We start from the raw sequence: 27697 nt of genomic DNA, 5'->3' as shown, positions 1-27697 counted from the left end.
AATGTTTTAATCTTGTTAAACTTGAAATTTCTGGTCCTGATCTTGTGCTTAATTTAAAAATTGTTTAGTGTTCACTCATTACCACTAGCATTTATTATAACAAAATCTATCCTTTTCTGTTTAATTTCAAATTAATAACCGATTCAAATGATAAATTGTATATTTTTGTGAATATTCCTTGCAATATGTGTGATTTACCTCAAAAATGTGTTACACTTGCAGCCATCAGAGAGATTACATTGCAACTTGGCAGACTTCCACAAACCTTAAATGTTTTCTTTTCCAGAAACATTGTTTAAACATGGCTTTTCAAGGCCAATTTCAGGTTTTTATATCCTTTAGCCTTTGCAAGCAGCACCAATGTAGGATAGCCATTAAAGAAAAGATGGGGTTTTTATTGATGAAAAAGTGCTGGGGTGGGGCCCACAGGGTGGGGATTTGGCAAAAAAATGCTCCCACACTCAAGGTACAACACTGATTATAGGTATAAAAAATATTATTTTCTCAGTTTTTAAGATTCGCAACCTTTTACTATGTTACCTATATGTAAAAAGTTTAGAAAACAATAATTATTTTTTGTTGATTGATGGTGTATTATATAAATCTAAGGGTATGACAATTATAGGCACTGCAGTATGTTGAAAAGAAGCTCTCCAAAATAGTATATTTTAAATAATTTTAATCAAAGAAAATGTCAGTATCTTTCAATGAAGTGCACATAGAAACTTACATAATATACAGAAACGCTGCCACTCCCCATATGTACTCATATGCATTGCACATAGAGTAGGCATAGTGTACTCATTATAAGGCATCTTTGTTTAAGGTGGCTATAATAGTGGATTTCATTTCATGATCCACTAGTGGTATGTATAGAATACCTCAGTATAAGGTAACATCTCTCGTAAGTTGGTCCACTTTCTTGGCTCCCATGAATAACTTCATATTGAGTGAGTTCGCTGAGATTTAGTTTTTAAAAATGTATTTTGTCTCTTCTCTTTGTTCAATTGCACTCAAGTGACACTGCCTGTTGGAATGTAAAATATAATATCAATAAAATCTGTTCATAAAACATACATGATATATATATACAAAAATTTGCTTCAATTCTGTAAAATACATATTAATTTATGAAAGACATTAAATGTAATTTTACACAGTACCATAATAACCATCTATCAATGAAGAGCTGTAAGAAGATTGTACGTGAAAACTTGATTATACACATGTAAATTGCACGTATGCTGTTTGCAGCATCTTTGGATGCATTTAAGAAGCCACTGCGCACATTTGATTGAGCATTAGTCTTGTAATCCAAAAGGAGCTGAGGTTTTGATACCTGCCCAGGCCAGCCTGGGTTAGCTGCCACGCTATATTTGTGAAAAGCACTTAAAGCCCATCACCTTGGAATTATGTCAAAAAACAAAGAAATATATGTGTACTTGTAAAATGCATGTGCACTGTGTCCAGCATCTTTGATCACATTTAAGGAGCCACTGCAGCCCAGACTTGTACTCCATGAGTTGTGGTCTTGCTACTTGACCAGGCCAGCCCAGCCCAGGTTAGCTGCCACCTTTGGGAAAGGCAAATGGCACTCATCTCCTTGGCATAATATAGCCCTAATGTGTTATGTTCTCTAAGCAGCATATTGCCATATGTTAAGTAAATCAGCTTAAAATGTGTACAAAATATATTTTAATGTGTTGAGATTGCACAGAATGGTTACATTTTAAGCAATTCATCCAAGTTGCAAAAGTATTTCACCCAACATAACCACATCCCATGTTTTATGATGGGACATATCTATACAAGCAAATGTTCCATGTTTCTTGGAAAGGACAGTACTTGATCATTGTGCAGATATGTTGGAGGGTGATTCCAACAATTCAGTTTGTGTGGCTCTCATCCCTAGAATTGAGAATTATTTTATTGCAATGTGAATATTTGGGGGAATTGTTTATACATATGCTTCTGGTTTCTATTAATTTTCCTTTATTTCTGTCATTTTTCTTGCTATTTTTTCACGTCTTTTATTGCACTTTGATGATTGGGAGACTATCTGGTATTGTATTTTGTGTTGTTCATAAAATCCCTTATTAAAGTAAAAACAAATTCAACCTAGATTGTAGTTACTTCCAACATTGACAAAAATAATACCAAATAATTTTGTTTGTTTAGAGCTCAGCAGAAGTGAAGTTCACTCCAAGTTTTGTTGAATACTTGAGTTTCCAACAAAGAACCCTTAGTTTAGCATATCCAAAAAATGCACTGGCTACAAAATTCAAGTTTCCTTAAAGTTTGATATGAGAATGATTTCCCTTTCCAAGCATGTTTTTGACTGTTGCATTAAACTTATAATTTTCAATGTATTTGGCAAGGGAAGTAATCCAAGAGGCAAGTAATGTAGAAGCTAAGGAGAAAATCTGTATAAAATTCCTAAGCAAATGATCAAAGAGAAGACTTGAGAATACAAGTCAAACCAGGATTTCCTCCATACGTGGAGATATCACAGTGATACTTTGATACTTGAGCAAATAACGGTAATGTACATGAATGTATACCATAATTTGTAATAAACTGTTTATGAAATGAAAGGGGAAAAAAGAATATTTTTGCATTGACGTCTAAATGTATTAAGCTTTATTGAAAGTATTCTTTGATTAATTTTTGTACGTTTTGTTTCATGTACAGTTGCATTCAAATTTGATTTTAATACTCTAAAAAAAAAAATCAACACTTTAGTATTAATTTTGGGATAAGATGATTTTGCATCTTATAGAACAAATTGGGTTGAACCATTTCACTGATGGATTGATAATTTTTGCTGTTTCAAGATATATTGATACCAGATGTGAAGAATTGTTACAAAATGTGGTTACCTTCTACAAGTTACTTTAACCTTTGACAGTCCTTAAAGTTGATAATTTTCTCTTTTTATTCTTTACATTGAGAATTCGTCAGAGTGATCAATTGGGACACATCTGAAATGTTACATTACAATTGACTATCCTTCTAAGAATGTCAAACCTTCGGTTGATATGTGTATCAATGATGTATCATGAAATAGGTAATCAAGCTGTCTTTAATTTAGGCAATTTGCTACTTAAGTATTGTCTGCAGTATTTTTGACAAGGTGTGGACTCTGGCCATGACTTGATTGTACTCATTCTGAAAGAGTCTTATCCTCTGTTGATTACATTTTTGATTAACATAACTGTAACACAGTTACAGTAGCAGATGACGTCTCCTTGAAACCATTTTGTAGGGGTGTGTTTTGAGCCCCAAAGTTGCAATCCCTTCCATGTCAGGATTTTCTCCTTCTGGTAGTTCAATTGTATAGTTCTTCAAAAAGCTGGAGACAAATAATACAAGCAGCTCCATGACCAATGTTTTTCCAAGACATACACGGCGACCGATTCCAAATGGCACAAAGGGCATATCCTTCAACTTCTCCATGGAAATAAGCTCTCCATCAGGGCTCAAGAAGCGATTTGGGTCAAATTTTTCTGGACATGGCCAGTTTTCTTCATTATGATGAACTGTCCACAAGACGGGGAAAAGCTGAGTCTCTGAAATGACAAGATATTTCAAGATATATACATATATATGTTATGAAAAATGTTCATTGATCTAATCTTTACATGTGGAATGAAGTGGCCGCTAAAACTAGCTTTGAAGACAGCAATGTTCTTGGAATTGACTACTAAATATACTCACTTATAAGTTGATTTAGACCCTGATCTTCCATATCATAATGCACCTGCAGATCAGGGTCTATTTTGTTTGTTCTACTGATTACTCATAACAAACTGCACTGACCTGCACCACTGAAATTTGCAGTTGGATTTGAGTGAAACACGGTAAATATGCATGATTTGTGTCTCCTGGCACCATAACATTGGGGCTTGATTTATCTGAAGAACAAATCTTGCATTTGTTTTATCAAGCACAACCACTGTCAGGCGTTGTCAGTGTTAGCGATTTCACAAGGATTATCACACAGGAGTAATTCCAGCTCTGTCACTTTCATCAGGGGGTAATTTCAGTTTCATGTGGTGGGGGCAGTTTTATATGAGTACATAGATACATACATATGTATATACATACATACATATTGACCCCTTGCAGTATGCTACAACATGTTAATATTTGCGCAGCAGTAGTGATTGTGTGTTATTTCAGTGCTGTTTGATTTACTGATTAATCCACAGAGTCTGCAAAGATCAAGATCTGCCATTATGTGACAGCAGATTTGCGAGTTGGCAGCGGGATAGGTCTTATTAATGAGTATATACTGTATATACTACATGATGTTGTATGCACTCTTTTGGACACTCACGAGTATTACTAGCACCATGATCTTGTATGCACTCTTTTGGAAACTCACGAGTATTACTAGCACCATGATCTTGTATGCACTCTTTTGGAAACTCACGAGTATTACTAGCACCATGATCTTGTATGCACTCTTTTGGACACTCACGAGTATTACTAGCACCATGATCTTGTATGCACTCTTTTGGAAACTCACGAGTATTACTAGCACCATGATCTTGTATGCACTCTTTTGGACACTCACGAGTATTACTAGCACCATGATCTTGTATGCACTCTTTTGGAAACTCACGAGTATTACTAGCACCATGATCTTGTATGCACTCTTTTGGAAACTCACGAGTATTACTAGCACCATGATCTTGTATGCACTCTTTTGGACACTCACGAGTATTACTAGCACCATGATCTTGTATGCACTCTTTTGGAAACTCACGAGTATTACTAGCACCATGATCTTGTATGCACTCTTTTGGACACTCACGAGTATTACTAGCACCATGATCTTGTATGCACTCTTTTGGACACTCACGAGTATTACTAGCACCATGATCTTGTATGCACTCTTTTGGAAACTCACGAGTATTACTAGCACCATGATCTTGTATGCACTCTTTTGGAAACTCACGAGTATTACTAGCACCATGATCTTGTATGCACTCCTTTGGAAACTCACGAGTATTACTAGCACCATGATCTTGTATACACTCTTTTGGAAACTCACGAGTATTACTAGCACCATGATCTTGTATGCACTCTTTTGGACACTCACGAGTATTACTAGCATCATGATCTTCACATGCATAATTAAGATCTTGATATAACATACAAACCTTTTGACCAAAATGAGAAAAGAGAGAATTTTTAATACATTTTAACTGTGCAAAACAATTTTCATTTTAGGTTTATAGTGCAAAATCCATCTTTAATTATAGTGCACTTAATCAATGTGAGGTATTTTAATGATGCAAGATGTAGATAATCTGTGAATGTTTGAATTAAACATACTTGATAACTCTGTTAAGTATAGTAGGCCCATATAATGACACACAGCCTGAAATAGTCTTTGATGCATTACAGAAGGCTTCATTAGTATCTTGGTGATTAAGACTCAATCTTGTCTGGTACATTGGTAATTTGCAGTGTATGATAAATAGCTAAACAAATTTGTGAAAAATGCAATTAGTTCAATCCAGTACCAGGGAATATAATGCACAATTTTTTAAATTGTTATCTAGTGCTTTGTGTATATGTGACATAATTTTTTAAAATTATTTTTTGTTTGTTTTAAAAATCAAGAAAGTGACTGATGTATCAGATTGCATTATTTGATTCTGAAGCAATAATTGACAGATTGTCTATTTTATTTGTGACACTTGGATCATCTGCATTCAGAATCCAACTCATTCCAAACTTATTCCAAACAAATTTTGCCATCAAAGTTTCCAAGTTGGTGGTTGTATTTACAGTAATTGGGTTTATGGGAAATACTGTGTAGGTGTGACTAGTGTCAAAGATTTATGTTCCTATAAGTTGCCTGTTTTCTTGCTTCAGCTGTACAAATGTATTGATAGTATTTATCTACATCAGTATTTTGTAGTTGTAATGTACCTTTTGGGATCTTGTACGGCCCCGATTGTATGTCTTCGCTTGTGTAGTGAGGGATTCCCAAATGAACAGGTGTGACAATCCTAAGAACCTCAAGGACAAAGGCCTCTGTTAAAAAATGAAGAATTGAACATGATGGAACATGATGTGCCAATAGCATTATTTGATGGAGTTGTTTTTTAGTCACTAGTATGATGAGATTTTTATGTCAAATAAGCAAGCAGTTCTAGTGATAAACATTACAATGTACTCTACTGTGTAGAGCATTAATAGACATAAAAGAATGAAATATAAATAGAATGTGTCAAGGTCACTGAACTCTCTTGAATAATGTAATAACATATCTGTATGTCCGAGGTCACGCCATGTCACTATGCTTTTCTAAATAAAGTCATGTCACAATCGAAACACGATATTATAGACAGTTGTATACATTACCTGTGTAAGGAAGCTTCTCTCTGGGTGGATAAAATGTATTTCCCTCTCGGATAGCTTTATCCACTTCTCTCTGTGCTTCTGCCTGCAACTTTGGATTCTTCATCAAATAGAGAAAGATCCACAAAATAGCATCTGTGAAGGTGTCTGTACCTAAATCACGAAACACAACAAATGTAGCTTTTATTGACTATTGTATTTTGCAGAGGGCTTTAATATTACAAAATAATGGGCCATGTTCTCACTGTGTCGTCAGTATAGTTTGTTATAAATGGGAACCAAAATATATAGAGGACATTTTCTTTTCCTATGTTAATGTTGGATATATTTCATCATCTGGTACCAAAACCATTGTTTTAACTCCTGGCAAATTTTCTTACTATGCGCCAGGTCTGCTCCAGAACTGAAGTGTAGATCATTTACTCACACCTAGGTACAACACCCTCACCCCCACCCTCTTTTTGTAAACTCATCTCACTTTCAGATCATTTAAATATACATGACTTAAGGGATTTGGGATTATATCATGTCATACACATGCATTGTAAAACATCATATTGTTATTAATACTGACATAGGGAAGAAGCCTGGGGTTTGTGTCAGTTGTATGTTTAAATTTGTCTTTTCTTACCCAATAAGTGTATAGATTGTTATAGGGTGGGGAACTTAATAATTTTTCCGTTATGACCCAGCGGCTGAGTTCTTTGATGTAGTAAAAATAAACAACCGGGGGGTCCTAGTCTAATATATTTAATAATCTTGACAGGTAGGTCATTGATTACATCTAATGAGAAGGAACTCCAGATTTATTTGGAATTCATGTTAAATGACCACCCACCTCCCAAGCCCCATCCCTATAGGTGCAATCAAAACTCAGAAAAGTATTTGCACAATATACATCTTTAGAATTATTAAGCCAAAGTTTGATATGTCTGCATGTAACAGTGTATAAAGAGTTAAGGGACATTACATGTACAGGTACATACATCCACACGTGTATGGGCAGTTTCACAGCAATCCTGTGCTTCTTTAAAAGCAGAGTTCAAAAAGAATAATTTCTTAATGGATGTTTTATTTGTCAAATAGGTTTTAACAGGTTATTGTACATTAAACTTACAAAAAAGCAATATATTGCTATAACAAACATAATTACGGTTTACTTTCCCATGTACAGTAGACAGTGTTTCCCTTTATGCACATTTGTGCGTCAGGGACGCACGCTGGAGAAAATTGATGCACACATTTTGTTACCGTGCGTTTTTTGACACAAAGGATTTTCATAATATGATCATGATTTTTTTAATACCCAATGCATTGGACGATGGATAGCATCGTATATACTTCGCGTACAGGCATTGACTGGTTCTCTGCTTTGTTTGCTCCCTGCCTTGCGCTCCTCTATTGGTATAGTAAAGTGCAATGCAGGGAACATATAAAACAATGAACCAGACTAGCATAGGCAATGTTATGACGGAGTAGCTTCCCCTAATCTTGCAAGCTTTTCGCGATTTCCATCGAGCTCAGCAAGCTGTTCTAAATATTTAACATCAAGGCTCATTGCACTAGAAAGTGGTCTCCAGATTAAAACGTCACGCACTAAAAAGCATTAGCGAAGAAAGTGAAAGAAGCAGAACACAAAAGAGTAACTATGGATCTAACTTTAACGAAAAATGGAGAAAATTATTCCCTTGACTGGAATATTCATTATGATTACCAGTGTGACTTCTGATCGCATGATTGCAAAGACTGCAAAAGTGAATAATCCTTTCATGACAGGATTTTAAAATTTTTTAAAATAGGCCCTTGTTCGCCATAAGATATTTGGAGAACACATTATAACCTAAGACATTATTTCACATCAAAGAAATCAGTAAACTTGCAGAGACGCGTTATTTGGATTACAAAGTCAGCGGGTCATTGCAGATTTTGATGGTTTTTAACTTTTATTGCAATAAAAGAAAGATCTTAAAGTTCAAGTGTAACTTATTAGAAAGAAGATGAATCAGTATCCTCCTTGATATTTGGATAAATGTGTTCCAGGACGAAGTACAATGAAACCTATGATAGAACACATTTGATGAAAGGCAGTAAATTAACTCCCATTGGGTTAAAAAGATTTATTTGGCTTTTTGTATTGGCTTATATGTAATGTGTTGGGCTATAATATTGTTGAGGAGACTGTTAAAAGTACGACTTTAAAAGAAAAATGAACTTATAAAATTATTCTTTGAATGGACAATGCATTTGTTTGTTAACTGTGCATGTTGGTGTATTTGTATGTTTGGAGAGAGAGAGAGAGAGAGAATGTTGTGCAAGTTGCAATATTCCTATTTCAAGCTGAAAAAGTACGAGTCTTATGAAAATTTGTCAGTACATTTTTACCCCCCCATTTTTTATCTGACCCCCAGTTTTGACACCTAGGGTTTTTTTGTACCCTCAATTTTACACCCCTGGGGGATACACTGCAGTAGAAGAACTATTATTCAAATTAGGATTGAAAACCATATTGGCTCTACCTGCAAGGAATAAGCACCATAGGGAGTTGAATAAGTCTGGAAGAGTTATCTCAGCATTGGTTATTTTCTTGCTGTTTTCAACTTCTAAGATGACATCCATCAGGTCATCTATGTTGTCCCTATATGGCTTTTTTTTGTGTTCAGTGTACTTTTCACTCATAAAACTGTCACGCATCTGAAAAAAAAAAGCAACAGAACAGTGACTAATTATAATTTTACTGTATTTTTGTGTGATTGCAAGTACACAGGACTTGAAAATTCTTACGATTTTTTTTCTACTGTTCCATAATTTAGATTTTCACAAAATTGTACCTCAATTCATATTCAGGCTGCAAAAAAGAAAATTGAGTGACAGTAGTTGGCAGGATTGAATCGAGTGACAGTAGTTGGCAGGATTGAATCAAGTGACAGTAGTTGGCAGGGTTGAATCGAGTGACAGTAGTTGGCAGGGTTGTGGAATGGTGTATTGTACAGTTTTTGGTATTTAGTGGTAATGTCACATTTGTGATGTACAGTTTTAATGCATATGACATTGTCCCATTGCCGAAGACCGTTCTGGTGGCCTAGTGGTTAGAGCATCCGCCTTGGAAGCAGGAGGTTGTGAGTTCAAACCCCAGCCGAGTCATACCAAACACAAAAATGGTACTAACAGCTACCTCGCTAGGCACTCAGTATTAAGAGGTTAGTGTTAGGACTGGTCAGCCTGGTGTTAGGATAATGTGACTAGGTGGGACATCATGTTACATTTCAGCAGCATGATGCCCTAATGCCAGACGTCACTATAAACTGCCACACTGCAAGCTACATTAAAAATCCTAATCACACGCACACACACACACACACACACACACACACACACTATTGCCAAAGACAAAAAAGCTTTAAGTTTTAGTCTTTGTTCATTTCACTGGAAGTTATTTATGCCACAAATATTTCTTGATATTTCTCTGTAATGTGTCTGTTCCTCAATACAGCTCTCATGTAAAAGGTGCACACACACACACGCCAAACCAAACTTTAAAATCCCTACTTATGAAATTGTTATCACCTGTGAAACAATGTCTGTTGTATAACTAATGCAAGTGTTGCTGAACATTTTGTACACATTATAATTTCAATTAGTCCACAGATTTATGTAGTAATGTATATAAGTTGGGTTTTGGGTGGCCTAGTGGTCTAAGGCATTTGGCATTACAGATTATTGATACCTCTCACCTCTGTCCACGTATTTGAATCTTGTCTATGCAAACATGGGTGTGTGAGAAATCTTGACAGTAGCTTTCCATTGGTTGGTGGTTCTTCACGGGTTCTTCCTCCCTCATAAATACTGATTGTTATGCATAGCCCACAACATGAGTGCATGTAAATCTCAGTAATGCTTAGATCAGAGAGCACACAGAGAGATAGGAAAAGTGTTATTGTGTGTGTGTGTGGGGGGGAATTACCTTTAAAACCTCCCTCACTTTAGTGTTGAAGGCAGTTGGTAGTTTCCAAAGGAAAGGGAAGAGATTAATCAGATGACTACTTTGCAGGCCACGCATTATCGTCCAGTGGTTTTTGTATTGCTGCCGTAGGTTTTCATCATCCGCAGAGTTATACATTTCTCCATATGCAACGCCACTGATACAGTTGAGAACAGAGATGCTGATAACTTCACGTGGGTCGAATGGTCTTTCTCCTTCAGCATTGATCCTGCAAAATGTCATATATTTGTTAATGTTGAGCCTTAAAGCAAACATCATCGACCCTGATCTATCAGCATATTTGTATGATGGCAGATCTGGGTTGTTGCTGTTCACAGATGTGTGCACATCAAATCGGGATAAATCTGATGCAATGAAATCCCACTGTTACATGTTTTAGTATAATATAAATTTGGAGATAACATTGGTGTTGTTGCTTACAAATTTTTACAGTAACACCACTAATTTCATGAAGTACTACAACACTTTAATGACAAAATAAACAGGTTTGATTTAATAATCTGGCAAAATGAGTCGTATTCTTGAAGAATTTTGTGTCTCTAATCACGGCTTTTTGCTTTTTTTAAAAGACATTAGGGGCCCCTAGTGGCTGAGTGGTCTAAAGTGCTCACTGTTACGGATCACGTCTGTCTGCATGGGCTTGAGTCTCAGATTTGGCCAATGTGGGTATGTGCGAAAACTTGCCAGTAGCTTCTCACGGGTCGGTGGTTCTTTCTGGGGTATTCCCTGGTTCTTCTTCCACCATTTCTACTGGTCACCATGTATAGCATATCTTGTGTTGAAAAATGGTATTAAACCCTACAACAACAAAAAACAACCACCACACTATAAAAAAAATCTAAAAATATTGTTAAAGCATAAAAAAAATAACTTCAATTTAAACTTTATTTTGAACACAATACCAACATTGTCAGCAGCGTTAAATCTTGTTGTTTTGGGGGCTTTTTAACAGTATTTTTGAATTAATTTCAAACAAATTTTGATAGCTTCCGTATTTATCCACCATTTTCAGCAACCTGCCATTTTTTTCAATGCAGGATTAAATGACCACTATTAATAAACTAATCTTAGGCTTCGTAAAAAAAAAGTTGAAAAGGGGTATTTTGTTTTCACCAAAAATTTCAGCAAAGACAAACTGTATTCTGCTTAAAAGGGTCAGCTATTTTGACAGATCCTTACAACAGTGTGAGCCCATTATAGCATGCTCTGTTAGAACATGAATTTTAAATATAACATGGTTGTGTTGTAGCTCCCTAAATTTTATATGTATTTTTCTCATACACACAAAAAAATCTCTTTAAAGTACAAAAAAAACGTAAAAAGTTTATCATCATTTTGTGGATGAATAGTACAAGACAATCATGGTGTGGCTTCTATAATTTTTTAAGTATTTTTCTCGTACTTGAAAAAGTAGTTTTTTCTTCTTAAAAGTATGAAAAAATAACCTGTAAAGTTTATTCTGTGATCGCATAGGGATTTGACAATGTCGCAAACTGCGATGTTCGTTTCCTTATTTGTGTCAAAATATACCATCTGGCAATTATTTTTAATTGCTGACATTGTAGGCTATTCAAACTTGTACATACAACCACTGGTTTGGTGTGGAGAAGTTCAGAGGCCCCATGAAAGGAAGCAACAAACTTGATATATTATGCAATGAAATTTATCTATTGTTACATAAACAATTTCTTTGTCCACATTGACCAATCATCTTAATAGTGCATTGTTATATCATAATCCACTTATGTTGACATCGAGCATATATAATGTTATGTTGTGAGATATCCACTTTTTATTTGTTGTTGACATTTCTGGTAGCGGAGATCAACCAGACTAGGCATTATCTCGTAATCTATCTTTCGTCTGATTTTCAGCCGCTCACTGGTAATTAATATATTTACATAGACTTAAATTTTTATGTAGATGATTAGTAAAATTCATCTTCTTTTCAGTCAGAATTAAATCCTTGTCATCAGACCAGAACACCTGCATCTCTATCAGCAGCATCACTACGCTACCACAGATGTATAAAAAAAACATTACTTGCTTGGTCTGTTAAGTAGACGAGGAGAAACAGTAACTGCAATCGACCAAATGACGGCCAATTCCTTCTCTGTTTTCACTGCAGGTGTAATTCCCATTTAATATGCATTGATTTAAGATGGTAACTGTGCCAATGAAGCAAATATGTACCCCACCACCAATATTTGGAGTAATTGCATACTTTTCTTCAGTTAACTGACCTGGTTGCTTATAACATGGTTTGGTCTACAGCACACTTGGGTTCTATGGCTCCCAACTACTGTTTTAGTGGGTCACAACTATTTCTACTGTACATGTTGTTCATAATCTTGACAAGATCAAAGGGAATTAAGTATAGTATGGTTACTTCACCTATCACAGTGTTATTTACCTTTGCATTATAAAATCCATCTGTTTGTCTACCAGGCATTGTCCCCTCTCACTGGCAATCTTTATGAGAGCTGTGTGGAAGCACTTGGTAAGAATTTTCCACTTTTTGCCGTATTCAACAGACCCAATGCCAGAAGCACCAGAACTCAGAATATCAACAAAGGGAAGATGTGGTCTGTCAGCTGATGATTTGTTCTCACATACCTGTGTGAGGGGAAAAAAAAGAAAAAAATTCTTTTACTTGTAAAATATATTTATATGTATTAAGGATGCAAACCAATTCGTGTAACATCCTATATATGCACAAGAAGTTGAATAAATACATAAATATAATACATACAACTGGTAACAGCACAGACCCTGATCTTCTGTCACATAATGTGCTGGCAGATCAGGATCTATGTTGTTTCGTTCTGTTGATTACTCTAGACAAAATGCATAGACCAATATCTACTGGCACATTACATGGCAACAGATCTGGGTCTTTGTAGTTGATTGTAAATCAAGTAAGAAGAGCCGATATTAAATGGGGTGAACAACAGGAATAAAATTCTTGATGATTGTCTTTGGTTCATTAAAGTTAGGTCAATTATCTACTCATTTATGCTATATGTAGATCTAGACTTGAATACTCTCTAATTGTAAACCAATCTTTCTGCAATGTGTTCTTGGCCATCCAATACACACCCACCTTTCCATCCATGTAACTATCTATGTCTTGAATACCCAAAGCACTTTACTGTCTCTAAGTTCTGTTTATCCCTTGTGTGGTGTGACAGATTGTTATGCTGCCACTATGGTAGGAGTGTTATGGTTGGGGTGGGGTGCTCCCAGTATTTTATTTAAATTATTATAGAAGTCCCACCCAGGCTTGATTTTGGTTGGAAGTTTAATTAGTAAAAGATAAATGTAAAGTTCCGGGCCTGCAGTCAGCAAAGCTGGTGGTTAAATGATTGAATATACAAAAAAGTGAAATTTAATGCATAACCCTATATTGCTCAGCAATCTTCCTAAGCGAGACTAAATTTTCGCTTGTTAGAAGTTATAATTTGGATCGAAATTGTTATCACACCCTCTATCTCAATTCCGATTGGGTGTTGCTTTGAACTGATTCAAACTTAGTGGATCAGAAGTGGACAAACAACGCAAAATGACATTAAAAATTATATCAAAATCTCTTTAGCGCTTCTCACAATATTATGCAGTTTTGAGGACATAATTATAATAATATTCATGAATTCTGACAATATTATTATTATGTTGATGTTATTATGTAAAGGCCAGAAAATTTGGGTTTTTTTTAATGTCTACTGTTTTATAATACTATTTGCAAATTTCAGTGTTGCTTTAATCAAGCCTTTTTATTCAATATAAATATGTATCGACATAAATGTAGAATGCAGACTGCCCTGGTGGCCTAGTGGTTAAAGCGTCTGCCTTGTATACGTGAGGTTGCAGGTTTGAACCCTGGCCGAGTCATACCTAAGACTTATAAAGTGGTACTAACAGCTGCCTTGCTAGGTGCTCAGCATTAAGAGGTTAGTGTTTGGACTGGTCGTTATGGTGTCAGGATAATATGACTGGGTGGGACATGATGCTACATGTCTGCAGCATGATGCCCCATTGCTAGACATCACTATAAAATCTGTCACACTGCAGACATTGTAGGGATATGACTGAAAAATTGTTAGATACATTAAAAATCTAAATCACACTCACACACATGTAGGATGCATGCAGTGACCCCCACTCCCTCATGATCATACTGCTATTATCCTGGCAATGGTCTCTCTAGAAAGTTGGTGTGTATGGATATTTAATAGGGACAGTTAGGTAAAGTTTATTATTCACAGTACCTCTTTAATAATTTTGTAATCATTGATGAATATTACACGTCCCAAGGGTCCCATTCGTAAACTGAAGATCCCACCATATTTTGCTCCCAGGTCTCTGATGGAGTGATGTGGTCTCTTGGGGTCTAGGTAGTGTAGACCCCCAATAAGAGGCAGTGATAAGGGTCCAGGAGGGAACTTGCAGATGTGGATCAGGTATAGGTCATGAAGGCTGTAGTACAGGCAGAGCACTAGTGCACAAACTGCTAGAATTATCTGGAAAACAGAAAACAATGACGACCTAGAGAATAGGAGTAACTAACGTTTACAAAAATACTCTTCATATGTAAGACTTGTTAGATCACATAGCCGTGATGGAACATATGATATGCCCCCCCCCCCCCATTTGTGAACAGTTGTTATTTTTAGCTTCCCAGAAATTATCAAATGAAGTTCAAACTTTGGCTTAGAGGCTGTATCTGTTTTTCAAAGTTTATACACTGTAGCAAATGAAGCATTCTTGAAATTTTAATGTGTTTGAATATTTAGCTGAGTTGGTCATAAACCCAAAGATCTTGGGATAGCCTGTTGTCCATCTGTCCATTAGAACAAGGTTTCACTCTCTATTGAGGCTACTAGGAGGATTGCCATGAAACTTTACACAAGCATTCAGCCCAAGGTCAAATTGGTCTTAAATGAAAATGGTGTCACTTGGACATCCAATATGTTAGTCATATTTGGCCAGCTTGAAAATTGTTTTAATTACTTTTCATTAATGGATGGACGGTCCTGTGAGTTTTCATTAACACATTAACCCCTGGTGCCGAGTTTACATGGCAGGAGGTAGTAGCCTACTGCTGAGCTCTGTAGCGTCAAGGTCATGTATGATACACTAAAGTGGGTGGTATTATAGAAAGGTAGACAAATGTAGCTCTACAATGATACCAAATAATCTGGAAGTTCAAGTTGCACTACAAAATAGAGAGGGAAAAACCTCATTTTTTGGACATGATCTTTATCCACCCAGAATTTGCCCGTGGTCAGAATCCGATTTTGTGTCTGAATTTTAGACTTTTTGGTCTCAGATCTAAGGCAGACTGGTATGTACTGCAAACAGACAGATGAACCTTTGCAAAAAGTAGGATGAGATGGGCATTTGGAATAAAGAGTGGTCTCAGTATGAAAATAATGGTTCCGTTAAGCAAAAAAAACAACTAAAAATAAAATCCAACTTTTACCCTTCTGCTCATGTGCGAGCCAAATAATGAAAAACAATGTTTCTAACACAACTAGACATTATGTTATTGGAAAATCACCTGGAAGTTGATTTATTAGGATTTATTCAGAAATAGCTTTCAAAATGTTTCCTACTCGAATTTTAGGCGAAAATGACGAAAACCTCCAGGGGTTAATGTGTTAAAGACTTTGTATGGTGTCTAGTTGGTCATAAATGAAAATGGTGCTGATCTGACATCTTATATGGCTACCATGGTAGCTGTTGTTATGGATTTTTTTACCAGAAGACTTATTATGATGTCTTGTTGGTCCTAAATGAAAATGGTGCCAATATAGCCACCATGGCAGGTGTATAGAAAAAATCTTGTTATAGTCACTCCAAAACAGAAATATGGCTGTGGATGTGGGATTTTCAACAGAAGGCTTCTTTTGGTGCCTACTTGTGTTTAAATGAAAATGATGTTAATCTGACATACAGGATGGTTTTTGCATCAGCTGCTTGATAAATTTTACAGACCCAAGTTTGGAAAACTCATTGCTGAAATTAGCACCTGCCTCTTTGATGTGGAATTGAAAACACATTTCATACAGAGGTTCAGCAAAGACTGGTTCATACATGTATTGCTTTCTCTACACAAAAACTGTCATCAAGAATGTCTGTACTGATAAATATAGGTGTAGTCTTGGGCATTCAGAAATTTGATGTTATTGAATTTTTTATATCAGTCTGTGTGCATATGTTTACTATAAGATTTAAATTTGAACCGAGTCCTTCAGCCATTCAGTATACTATAGTAAGAAGACCTTGATCTTATTAAGAAGAATGCAGTAGGAACAGTAAGGGAGAAATTTTATAAATACACTCTGTAGGTAAGATCTAGGTCATGATAACAGATTTGCTTCATAAATTAGGTAAACATTTGAAAGATCTTACTATGTGTGTGGGTCAGACTATATTGGGCATTTGCATGAAAGGAGTTTAAAAAGTGCCAGTTGTAAAGTTATGTTGGCTTTTTTGCATTGAAGCTGTAAATACAGCCTAACTTTTTTTGTGTTGCCTTTTTGTAATTATAAAATTGCACAATTTATTTTCTTGAAATATTATTTGTTTAGTTCGCTTTGTTTATCAAGATAAAAATATCAAATTTCAGTTATACTAAATACATAGAAGGGAAAGATGTCCCAATACATAGTTATCCAGATAAATTATAATAAAAAGTGATAACCATTTATGAAAGGGAATTGGTTTTGGGGCCTATGGTCTGCAGTACCAGAGGTCATATATACAAGAGATGCAGTTTAAGTAATACTTTTGCATGTTGTACCAAAAATTTAAACATGCAATCATAGCACAACTATGTATTATATATGTAGCTGATTCAAAATTGTGACCCCAGGGACTAGAGGTGGAGCAGATCCATGGGCATTTTTAAATTCTTATTTTAGATCAGTACATACAAACATTAATTTACTGACTTTGGGAAACAAGGATTTTGCCCATGTGTATGCTTATGCAGACAAATAATAACATGGAGAAAAAAACAATTCCATGCTTCAGATCATGTATGCAAAAAAATGAAATCAGAAATATCTAGTATAATACCGCATTATTGCTTATGTTCCATAATGTTATGCTAATAGCTTGGTAATGTCCCAGAACATGACAATCAGGGATGGATTCTTTTTTTTTGAGGCTCAGTTCATGATACCAGAATTTATATGAAAGATTATTTTTGTGATGTACATTAGCTCATTCAGATGGGAAAATTTTACCTGTTTTATTATGATACATGAATTAATGGCTTGGAGGTATTTCATCACTTTGAGACATATGACATGTTGTCTACCATCTCTTAGCAAGAATAGTTTGTGTTTCTAAAAAGGTAGCATTTTTCTATTTTAGCTCTTCATGCCTTTTGACTTGAAGAGCCAGTTAAAATTTCTTATGGGACATAACTCTGTTCCTGATCATGAGAGGAAATGATTAGAGTGTCTCGCTCGATATAACTTAACAATTGCTTTGTAGCACTTGAAACATTGCAGATACATTCCAGTAGAAAATGCTCATTAAAAGTAATTGAATCAATAGTTTTGTGGATACATTTTGTTAAGCTTTTAATCACTTATCTGTCAAGGGTAATGGTGAAGAAAAGAATACAAATTATGATATATACTTGCCTGTAAGTGGAGTCTGACAGCAAACAACAGACCCAGATCTGATATTGCTTACTGTGCCAGAAGATCAGGATCTGTTGTTTGTTCTATTGATTACTCCTAACAAACTGCAAAGAACTAGATCTGTTGGTGCATGATGTAATGGCACATCTGGGTTTATGCAGTTTGCAGTTGAACTTGACTTGTAAGCAAGGATAGACAGTACATGTATTTTGATGGATCTTGGTTATAAAATTGAAACAATATTATTGGTATCTTAAAAGTTACATAAACCCTTTGATCTGTACTTTCAATACTTGAATGCTAAACTTGAAGTGTCCAGCAATGTTGGAAACTTGGATAGGGTCAAGTTCTGTAGTCCAGAAGAGCCTGAACAAGTGTCAACTGCAGACCCTTGATAGGAGCTGTAAGCCAAACAATAAAAGGGACAAAAGATACATATTAAAGAACAAATGTATTTTATTTGTAAACAAAATATATTGTTTACTTGTCAGTGAACACTTACAGAACACACACACACACACACACAAAAGCTATATCAGGCCATATTTATGCCATTTTGATGAATGTTTTGTTCAATTATCAAGCACAAGTATACAAAAGGGGTTTAAGTGTACACTGTTGTCATTTCACTTTAACTTATGACAGCATCTGCAAATTTAAGTTGTTAGCTTGGTCCAAAACTAATGATGAAAATAGAAAAGCCTAAGAAAACAAAGATTTAATTTACAGTAGCCTTTTGTTGCATGCAAGTTATGTTGGTTACAATATAGTGTTTATGGGATTAGCCATCAAACAGAGAGACATATGTTGTTCTAAATGTGTGGGTCTTATGGAAATTTAATTCATTGGTGACGAGGTTAATGTTCTACAGCAGGGTGGGCCCAAAGGTTTTTGGTGCACTGTGACTTTGCCCCCCCCCCCCCCCGAGGGAAAAAAGTATTAGGCACCCTTAAAAAAAGAAAGCCTGGTGTCATGATCAACTGCCTTGTTTGCTTATATGGTCTCTGGGCCAGCCTTGGCTCACAGTAATTATGAACACTTATGTTCAACCCCCACCTATCATTTCTGGGTAGTTTGAATAATTGCCAGTTAATTGTTTAGCATTGATACACAGTGGAGCTAGAAAAACTACAGGAATATTAAATTGTGCCAATTTGAAACTGTTGCAAAAGTTCACAAATATTTGGAATTTAAAAAAAAAAACATTTATTTATTTGGACAAGTAGTCAAGTCTCATTTATCCTAACTAGCTAGTGGAATAAATAAATACCCATATACATGGCAACAGTAAAATTATACAAATGTAAGAAAACTATTATTTCTACCACTCAACTTTATCAACACTAAGGATCAAAGCTTTACCTTTAGTCTTAAAGTTTCTCATAAACTGTTGCATAACACAGCCTGTAAGGCATGTTGATAACAATTATTGCTGTTTATTCAGGTATAGAGTACACCAGCATTGGAGTAGATATATATATACTTTAACCCAGTTAGTATGATACTTGAAGGTCATATTTAAACAGAGCTCCACCTAGTTAAATGTGTCCAAATAGTTTGTGTAAACTTGGTACTCATTTAGAAATAGAAGTTCATATTGCATCATCCATGCTCTGCCTTGTATCACGTCTTTGTGAAGCTCAACCGACCAGTCGCTTTTTTTTATACATCTAGTATTGCAACCCTCTTAAAGTAATAATAATAATAATAATAATAATAATAATAACGTCTCGTTTCAAGAGTGATCGACTTTAGCAATAAGTAATCTCCCTCAGTGCCAATTTGTTGTGCAGTAAATGCAGGTTAGAGTAGTTTACATGCAAGAGTTCAGAGATAATGTGAACACGTTTTTGCAGTGGTACACCATGCACTTCATCTAGATCAACAAACGATAAAGAAAAAAATAAATGAAATAATAACACAGTATCTCAGACCAAGCCGATTTTCTTTTAAAAACCAGTCAGTGATACGGCTTATTTATTAACGTAGTTTTGTGCACCGTTTCCGATCAATGGGATCTCAAATACACTTAAGATTTTAGCCGAAAGATAGTGTTATGAAGTACAATTTGTATTTACTTGCTGTTCGTGTGCATATGAAGATCTACTGGTGACCTTAACCCATGGTATTCCGTGTGTTAATCTGTTGAGTTGAGAATATATGTATTCGCACGTGTCTGTCCGACTTTTGGCTGACTTGAAAGCATTTCACTTGGTGTGAAGGTAAATAGTACATCCTGCACCAAATAACACGATCATGCATAGGGCTCATGCTGTCAAGCTGTCTCCGCCAACTTTTGTTGACTAGCCAATCAGAGCAAATGTAACACCGTTGACAGTGGTGATTGCTGGATAAGGAAATTGTCACAGTAAAAAGACCTTGTTTTCGGACAGCTATTTGTATACCTGTATTTGCTTAATTTCGTACCTTGTTTAAAAATCGACAATTTTAAATTTTTATTTTCAGTTTAGTTTTGTCAGCAGTGTGTATAATTCGTAAATTACATATTTTCCACTTCAAGAAGAGTCTTTATAAATGAGTTGTATTTATACATATTGGGAAGTCTGGTAAGATATATGCCACATGCTATATATTCGTGTCTTCAACAATTTTGAGGGAAAAAAGTTAAAAATATTTTAACTCTAATGATTGTTTGTATACTTTTAATTGTTGCTGTTGTAAAAACACGTGACGCTGGAACAGGCAATAAATGGATTGTGCTTTCGGCCGATTTTCAGTCATTTATATTTCTTGCTGCTGTGTATCAAGTGACAAAAGTTTCTCATTGTACTCATTTTGGTCCGTTGTGACACCGGACCCAGTATTTGGCAGAATTATAATGAGAAATAAGGGGGAAAGGAACGGAAAGAAAAGAAGAATTGAAGAAAATAATGATATATATTACATTGTTAAATATGCATGTTACATTGTTTCATATTTGATCAGAAATGCTACCACTAGACAATATTTTTTTTTTCACAAGAGAATACACTTGCGTCTTCATCACCATGGGCCACATTGACCGAAAATGTAAAGTTCCTGGTCCATACATGATATACTTTATAGTAATTATAGTGTAATTATATAACTGACTTGTTTATGTGAGCACGGTCACTAGAAAAATGACCAGCGGGACAAATTTGGTCTGCGAGTCTGTAGTTGGACTACTCGGCATTAAACTAATGAAATACTAGTGCTATTTTTGAGAAACGTTTACTCGTAACTTATTTTAATCAGAAATATCATTCAAGATAGATGAAAGCATAATGCTGCATGATTGAAAAGGAACTTACGAAGTCCTGTTCTTAATGTGCAATTAATTATTTCAATATAAACTTTGTATGCCGACTTAATTAAGTAGATAATACATAAATTCATGCTTTGGTTTTGAATTACTGTGCTGAATAATAAGTACTATTATAGCTCTGAGCGGTACATAATTTTTATGATTTTTAATGTTCATGAATATTTGGTTATTTGATTTCATGTACAATGCTTTGCCCCAAAAAGCTCCAGTGATGAAAATTAAAGTAAGTGTCAGTGAAATATGGTATCTGAAAATGGAAGATTTTTGGCATTTTGAATAAAAAATATTTTTGCTGTTTTTATCTTAATATTTAAATATTTTGTATTATTTCATAAATTATTACACAATAAATCCACATTGAAGTTACAGAACAGTGCTCTGAGTCATGCTCACAAGACATGTTTGACATAATGTGAAACAGTTACAGCTAATGGATCATAGTTTCATCTGTTTTATAGTGTCTATATTACTCATGAGTCAGACTATATATTGCACAGACCCAGATCTACCATTTCATAATATGCCAACAGATGTGGGTCTGTGAAGTTAGGAGTAATCAGTAGAACAAACAACATAGACCCTGATCTGGATCTTTCTTGATTGCAGTTTGACTTTACTCATAAGCAAGTATATACAGTGTATCAAAAACATTTTTATTTCCTTTTCTGTTCCCAAACTTTGGTATTATCAAACTAATCTTGATCAATCCATTCATCTGTCCTCATATACTGCTAGGTGGAAATTCGCCAAAATTGGTGCATAAAGTTTAATGTGGAAGCCATCAGGGAGAGGGGTAGTATTTTTGGGTTGTACCCTGTGGTTCCTTGGCGGGGTTTAAAGGTCATATACATATACATTGGAATTACAGTGACGTGTGGGTTCTGTATTCACTTGTTGAAAGTGGACACGTACGGTTTTTAGTTGGGGTGGGAGTATTTTAGATAATGAAGTATGGTGTTATCATAAATATATAAATATTGATGTAATCTTTTATTTTATTGATAACTGATGTTCCTTTCATTTTCTTTATGAAAATTTTAATTTTTAATTTTATTTCTCCTGAACATCAATGCATAAAAGAAAAAAGAGTGACAGATGAAATAATTTTAATTGGAATTTTTTGAGAGATTGATAAAATAATTCTAACTGGAATTATTCATTTTTAAAATTGTGGTCTTGGATATAAATGAGGCTGATATGAATGATGTCCAGCATGGCTGGTTACAACCAGATCTTGTTAATATTACTGATATGATATCCAGCATGGCTGGCTGCCACCAGATCTTGTTAATATTACTCCTTAATGGAAACTCGTATACTGAAAATATTGTAACATCTTCTCTCCAATTGGATTGCTGTTATCAACATGGAGTTTTCAGCAATAGGCTTCTTATGATACCTAGTTGGTACCAAATGAAAATGGTGCAATGATGACTTTCCAAAAAATATTGTTGTCACCAATCCCACTGAATTAAAGGTTATCATGAAATGGTGGTTTTCACCAAAGACTTATAATGATGTCCACTTTGTCCTAATGAAAATGGGGCCAAATTGATATCCAATATGTGTACTGCAGCAGCTAATTTTAAAATCTTGTTATTGTTGAAGAATACAGATGGTTTCAACCCGTTGCAGTAAAAAGAAATGGTCTTATTTTGAATACTGTGAAATTCTTTTCACCCACTAGAGTGTCAGTTATTTTGAGGGACTATTTTTAATGGAAGCATGGAACAAAAATTGACAGAAACATGACCAAGTGTAGACAGTGTGTCCATTGAAGCAAATTTTATTTATAATTGTAGATTATATTTTAAGATAATTATTACTTGTAACTAAACATGTTTACTTGGATCTGAGTGCAAGACATTGGTTTTCCCCATTGACATTTCTGGTCTTCCTGATGTTTGCTGTGAAATTTGCTTAAATTTTAGTAAAAGACTTGACCTTGTTTATGTCTTAGAATGTTCTGGAAATGAACTTTTGACCCAATCCTAGTTCTCTGATTGTGTTTTAGATTTTTATAACAAGATTGTTTACATCAGAATTATCTATTCCTATATTAACATCTGTACTGGAACTTGTGTTTAGTTTTAATTTGAGAGAATTTATTTAATTATTCATTGAAATAAAAAAAAATGTTCGTTGACTTTAGGACTAAATTACTCTTGGAATTATTATGAATTCATTTATATAAATTTTAGAGTTCATCATTTTGATACAGCAAGACTTGGCACATCTGCACATATAAGACTTGGCACATCAGCATATTCAAGACTGAAATTCATTCAGAACACCACTGGAATTTTTTATTCGGACCACTGAATACTTTTGACATTGTAATAGAGCTTTTAGGATAATTTGGAGTTTAATTCACACTACTTTTTACATTTTAAGTTCTTTTTACATTTTCACTTTCTGTTCTAGAGAAATAATTTGTTTATTGAATTTTAAAAAAACTTTTTGGTCTTCACTCTTTTTTGTTACACAGTTTAAGATCATAAAGTCATAACAACATAACCACTTTCCTTAGTTTAAGTGTTCATTAGTGAACGAAATTCTAATTGTTGCATTTAAATGAAAAGAGAACCAGTAGATGAAGACCTTTATAACAGGCGCTTTGACAGGTCTGAATTATTATGAAATCAGTAGAAAAGTTGACGATCTGTTGTTGTTCAAATCTGTACAGTTTGCATTTGAACTTGTAACAAAGTGTATATATATATGTGTGTGTGTGTGTGTGTGTGTGGTAGCTATATTTTATATGTGTTTTCTTATGGTCATTCATTGTTATGAAATATGCTGTTTATCTGCGTGATATCTTGAAATGTCAGAATTTAAAATAGCCAGTTGCATTGAATTTTCTTTATGATCAACACATTTGAATGTCACTAGTTTGAATAATCATTTATTATCCTAATTTTACAGTAGAGTTTAAAATGTTGCAGCTAATATAAAGCTTTCTTGATATTTTGTAGGATTTATGCTAAGACACTGTTAAATCAATATCTTTATATTGGTGGTATGGTACAGGTGTCAGTATAATTTCCAATAAAATATAAATTTTTGGAATTTGTCTTTCATTTACTAAAACAGTGAGAAATTTTTGCAAATTAGATTTTATAAAAGGAAATGAAAAAAGCAGGAAGCAGGTAAAGTGAAATTTATATAAGACTGATTTTTGAAGAGAATGCTTGTTTTTTTTACCATAAGACAAAAGATTTAAAACTTAAAACATAATTTAGATGTAAAATATTAATATTTTTATAATTTCTCTAATAACATATCAAAATGCATGGGGGAAGTTAAGAAATACCATATATGTTCACCCATTCATCTATTAACCACTGCTCATCCAAACCAGCAGAGTGGGAATTGTCAAGGTTTGTAGCCATGTTGGAAATATGCTGACTACCTGCAATATATCTTTTATTATTGGCTCCAATATTTGTGGAGGGATGATCATGATCAAGGATTAAATTTTCAAGAAGTTTCAATTAAGTGACATTTTCAACTATTATCAGATGCATGTTATGTTTTATATTAAAACAGGAGTTATTTTATTTGGAGGGTGGGGCTTGAGCACTGATACCTGGAGGGTTGCAAACAGGTGATGGGTTTGTAATATGCATTGAAAAGCATGGGTATTTATGATGGCAAGCTGTTAAGTTGTTCATGTTTCTTTTTTTCTCTTAAAGTTTTCTTTTATTAAGAGAAGACTTTAAATATTTTTGTTTTGGAAGACTTTAATTTTAATTTCTCAATATTATTTATTTTGAATTCAACCAAACAAATTTCTTCAGAAAGTTTGAAAGGGATTGATTTAAATTATTAGCATAATAATTACAACATAAAAAAAGTAAAAATTGATTAAAGCATCGTCTACATGAAACATCTTTTGTTAGGCAAATACTTGAAAACAATTATATTAATGACGCATTAACACTAATTGAAATAAAAGTGCTTACCAAAATCATTCCTGTGGTTATGCTTCTTCTGTGTGATATGAAACTTCTGAATGAAAACCCCAAAAGTGTTTGTTTATATACCCACATGTTCACATATATAATCAGTGCCACTATTGAACATGTACTTCTGTCTACCTTACTTTGAAGGTGAAGGTTGCCTTGAATTGAAGGTAAAGGCCTTGTGCTAAGGTAAAGGATTTATTTAATCTTACATTCCATTACTGTATTATTAAACTGATTGTGCCTACTATGCTGGGGTAGGATGTGGCTTTGTATGCAAAGTGGGTTGGTTCTTAGTACCTGCCTGGTTGTAGTGGGATGTGGCTTTGTATGCAAAGTGGGATGGTTCTTATTACCTTCCAGGCTGTGGTGGGATGTGGCTTTTTGTGCAAAGGGGATTGGTTTGTAATGACAGGGTATAGGCACTAAAATATGATTTATCCTAAAACTAGAGCAACTCAGCCAAGTCCAAATTACAAAACAAACATTATTGTATAAATTAATTGAAACAAACTGATGCTCAATTCCATGACATTATGCACTTTCAGATTTAGAATTCTATCTTGGTCAAGAAATCTGAAGACATACATGCAAAAATAACAGAATATACTGCACAAGTTTATCTGCACTAAAAATGTTTGTATCTTGGATGAAAAGTGTGTACTAGCCCAAATTAGTTTTTTAATAAATGTTTATAAAATACCTTTTTTAGGTTATAAACAGCATTTTGTAGCACATGCAAGTGCCAAATAGCTTCCTTGATGTACACACACACACACACACACACACACACACCATGTAAATTGTCCATAATGTAATAGCTGAATTAGCATGAAAAAAGTCCTTCATATTTACACACATTGAAGATAATAAATTCCTTGTTTCGGATACACTTAAGAAAAATGGTGGTAACTGTATTTTTTTCACCAGACATATGTTTAAATCCCATCTGTTTTCTGCAGCAGAAAGTCTGGGCCAATTTATGAATGGTCATAAATCATGATTTCCCAGTTCTTACATGCTTTAATTGACTTCATTATTTTCTTTTACATGGCAGCTTTTGAAATTACTAAAATATGATAAGTTTTTTTTTTAGCTCTACCGGTTATTGACTTGAAGAGCCTACGTGATAGCTGCCTGTTCTTCATCCCACTCAGTCTGTTAGCACATTTTTGAAACTTGGTATACGTGCACATCGTCAGTGTATGTTGCATATCTCACTGGTACCCCATTGTCATGGTCATTGTCATTTAGAATTCAGTGTTTTCCTTTCCATTGCCGTTTTAATGCTCTAAAACTTTCAAGCCAATTGTGGTTAAGGAATGAAACTTTATATTATTAGTGGGCGTGCTTCCAACTGTGTTTGGCCTACTCAGGCTCACAGGTGGATTTAATATTGATTTTAAATGGCTTTTGGAAGTCAGAACAATTCTTTGAAGGTCAAGAAATATAATACATAAATAGAATGAACACAATACAGGCCTTCTGTCTTGTGTATTTGTAATTAATGTGCTGGTTTTACCTCATGCTTTGTTTAAAAATGGCAAATTGTTTTCCCTTATGAAAACCTAATTGATTTTTTGCAGTCTAGGGTCATGCTTTTGCTGTGCTTAGACCATTACCATGTTTCACTTCCCCTAGGGGTGTAAGGTTCCTCTTAGTTTTAGAACTTGGTATCAGATTGAGTAAAAAATAAACCTTAGTGTCAGAACAGGGACTGAAATTAAAAATTTGGAGGTCTTGGATAAACAAAAATGAGAGTGAAGGGAGACACTGCACTTCGCACTTTTGGCAAGTTATTTCGTGGTTGTGTAATGTCATTGTTCTAACTGAAAAGTAATTTGGCCTAATTCTTCAATTATGACAACATGAAAAGATAAATGGTTAATTCATGTGAGTTTACTTGCATGGGCACAAGCAATTATGCAAGCTGTCAGACCCTGGAAATAAACTGAATCAAAGGTAAAAATGAAAAAAATTTGTTGTTGACTTGTTTGAAGGTCAACATTAGGCCATTGATAATACATATTAATTGATCTCTCTACAAACTGTGATAAAAAGACTTGGAGGCATTTTTATATCTCATGAACCAGACAAAGATCAGTGAAAAGTTAATACATGTACCAGTGTGTCCATGTGGTTGGATGGTGTACAGTGTATGATAGTCAAAGACTGAGGGTCACTTAAGGAAAATAATATAGAAAATATTAGCACAATACTAAATATGAACATAATAAATTTGCTTTGCACCCATATAATAATAATATTTGGGGACAGCGTACCTTGGCTCAGGGTATGTCCCAAATAGTCCAATGTCCGGAACCCTGACGCAGCCGCTCCAAAACGTCCGCTAACAGAGTGAGGTGTTCACCCCACGTCGCTGTGGCTA

The 27697-nt window shown here is 34.7% G+C and overlaps 2 protein-coding genes across 3 annotated transcripts in view; one reads left to right on the top strand and one right to left on the bottom strand.

Annotated features, from left to right (window-relative positions):
* LOC149776322 (SWI/SNF-related matrix-associated actin-dependent regulator of chromatin subfamily D member 1-like) overlaps nt 1-27697 on the top strand; it is a 135194-nt gene that overhangs the window by 12881 nt on the left and 94616 nt on the right. The gene's annotated exons all lie outside the window — the stretch shown is intronic.
* Nucleotides 663-25445, bottom strand: LOC149776323 (steroid 17-alpha-hydroxylase/17,20 lyase-like). Its single transcript, XM_089942815.1, has 8 exons — nt 25309-25445; nt 14647-14898; nt 12792-12994; nt 10340-10586; nt 8895-9069; nt 6382-6531; nt 5947-6051; nt 663-3569 (listed from the first exon to the last, which is right to left on the bottom strand). The coding sequence occupies exons 1-8, from the start codon at nt 25393-25395 to the stop codon at nt 3226-3228; spliced, it is 1563 nt and encodes a 520-aa protein (XP_089798941.1). The 5' UTR covers nt 25396-25445; the 3' UTR covers nt 663-3225.

This window comes from Sinohyriopsis cumingii, chromosome 18, assembly GCF_028554795.1.
Source record: "Sinohyriopsis cumingii isolate HCF-2022 chromosome 18, ASM2855479v2, whole genome shotgun sequence".
Taxonomy (NCBI): Eukaryota; Metazoa; Mollusca; class Bivalvia; order Unionida; family Unionidae; genus Sinohyriopsis; species Sinohyriopsis cumingii.
Note: the sequence above shows the minus strand (reverse complement) of the source record. Positions and strands in the feature narration are given on the sequence as shown.

What these genes read in the sequence shown, in the direction of transcription:
- LOC149776323 (XM_089942815.1), bottom strand. Translation starts at nt 25,395, where the DNA reads ATGTGGGTATATAAACAAACACTTTTGGGGTTTTCATTCAGAAGTTTC. An exon ending in TAACCACAGGAATGATTTTG is followed by an intron (nt 14,899 to 25,308) that starts GTAAGCACTTTT and finishes TCTGTTTTCCAG; the next exon opens with ATAATTCTAGCAGTTTGTGC. An exon ending in GCCGTACAAGATCCCAAAAG is followed by an intron (nt 3,570 to 5,946) that starts GTACATTACAAC and finishes TTGTCATTTCAG; the next exon opens with AGACTCAGCTTTTCCCCGTC.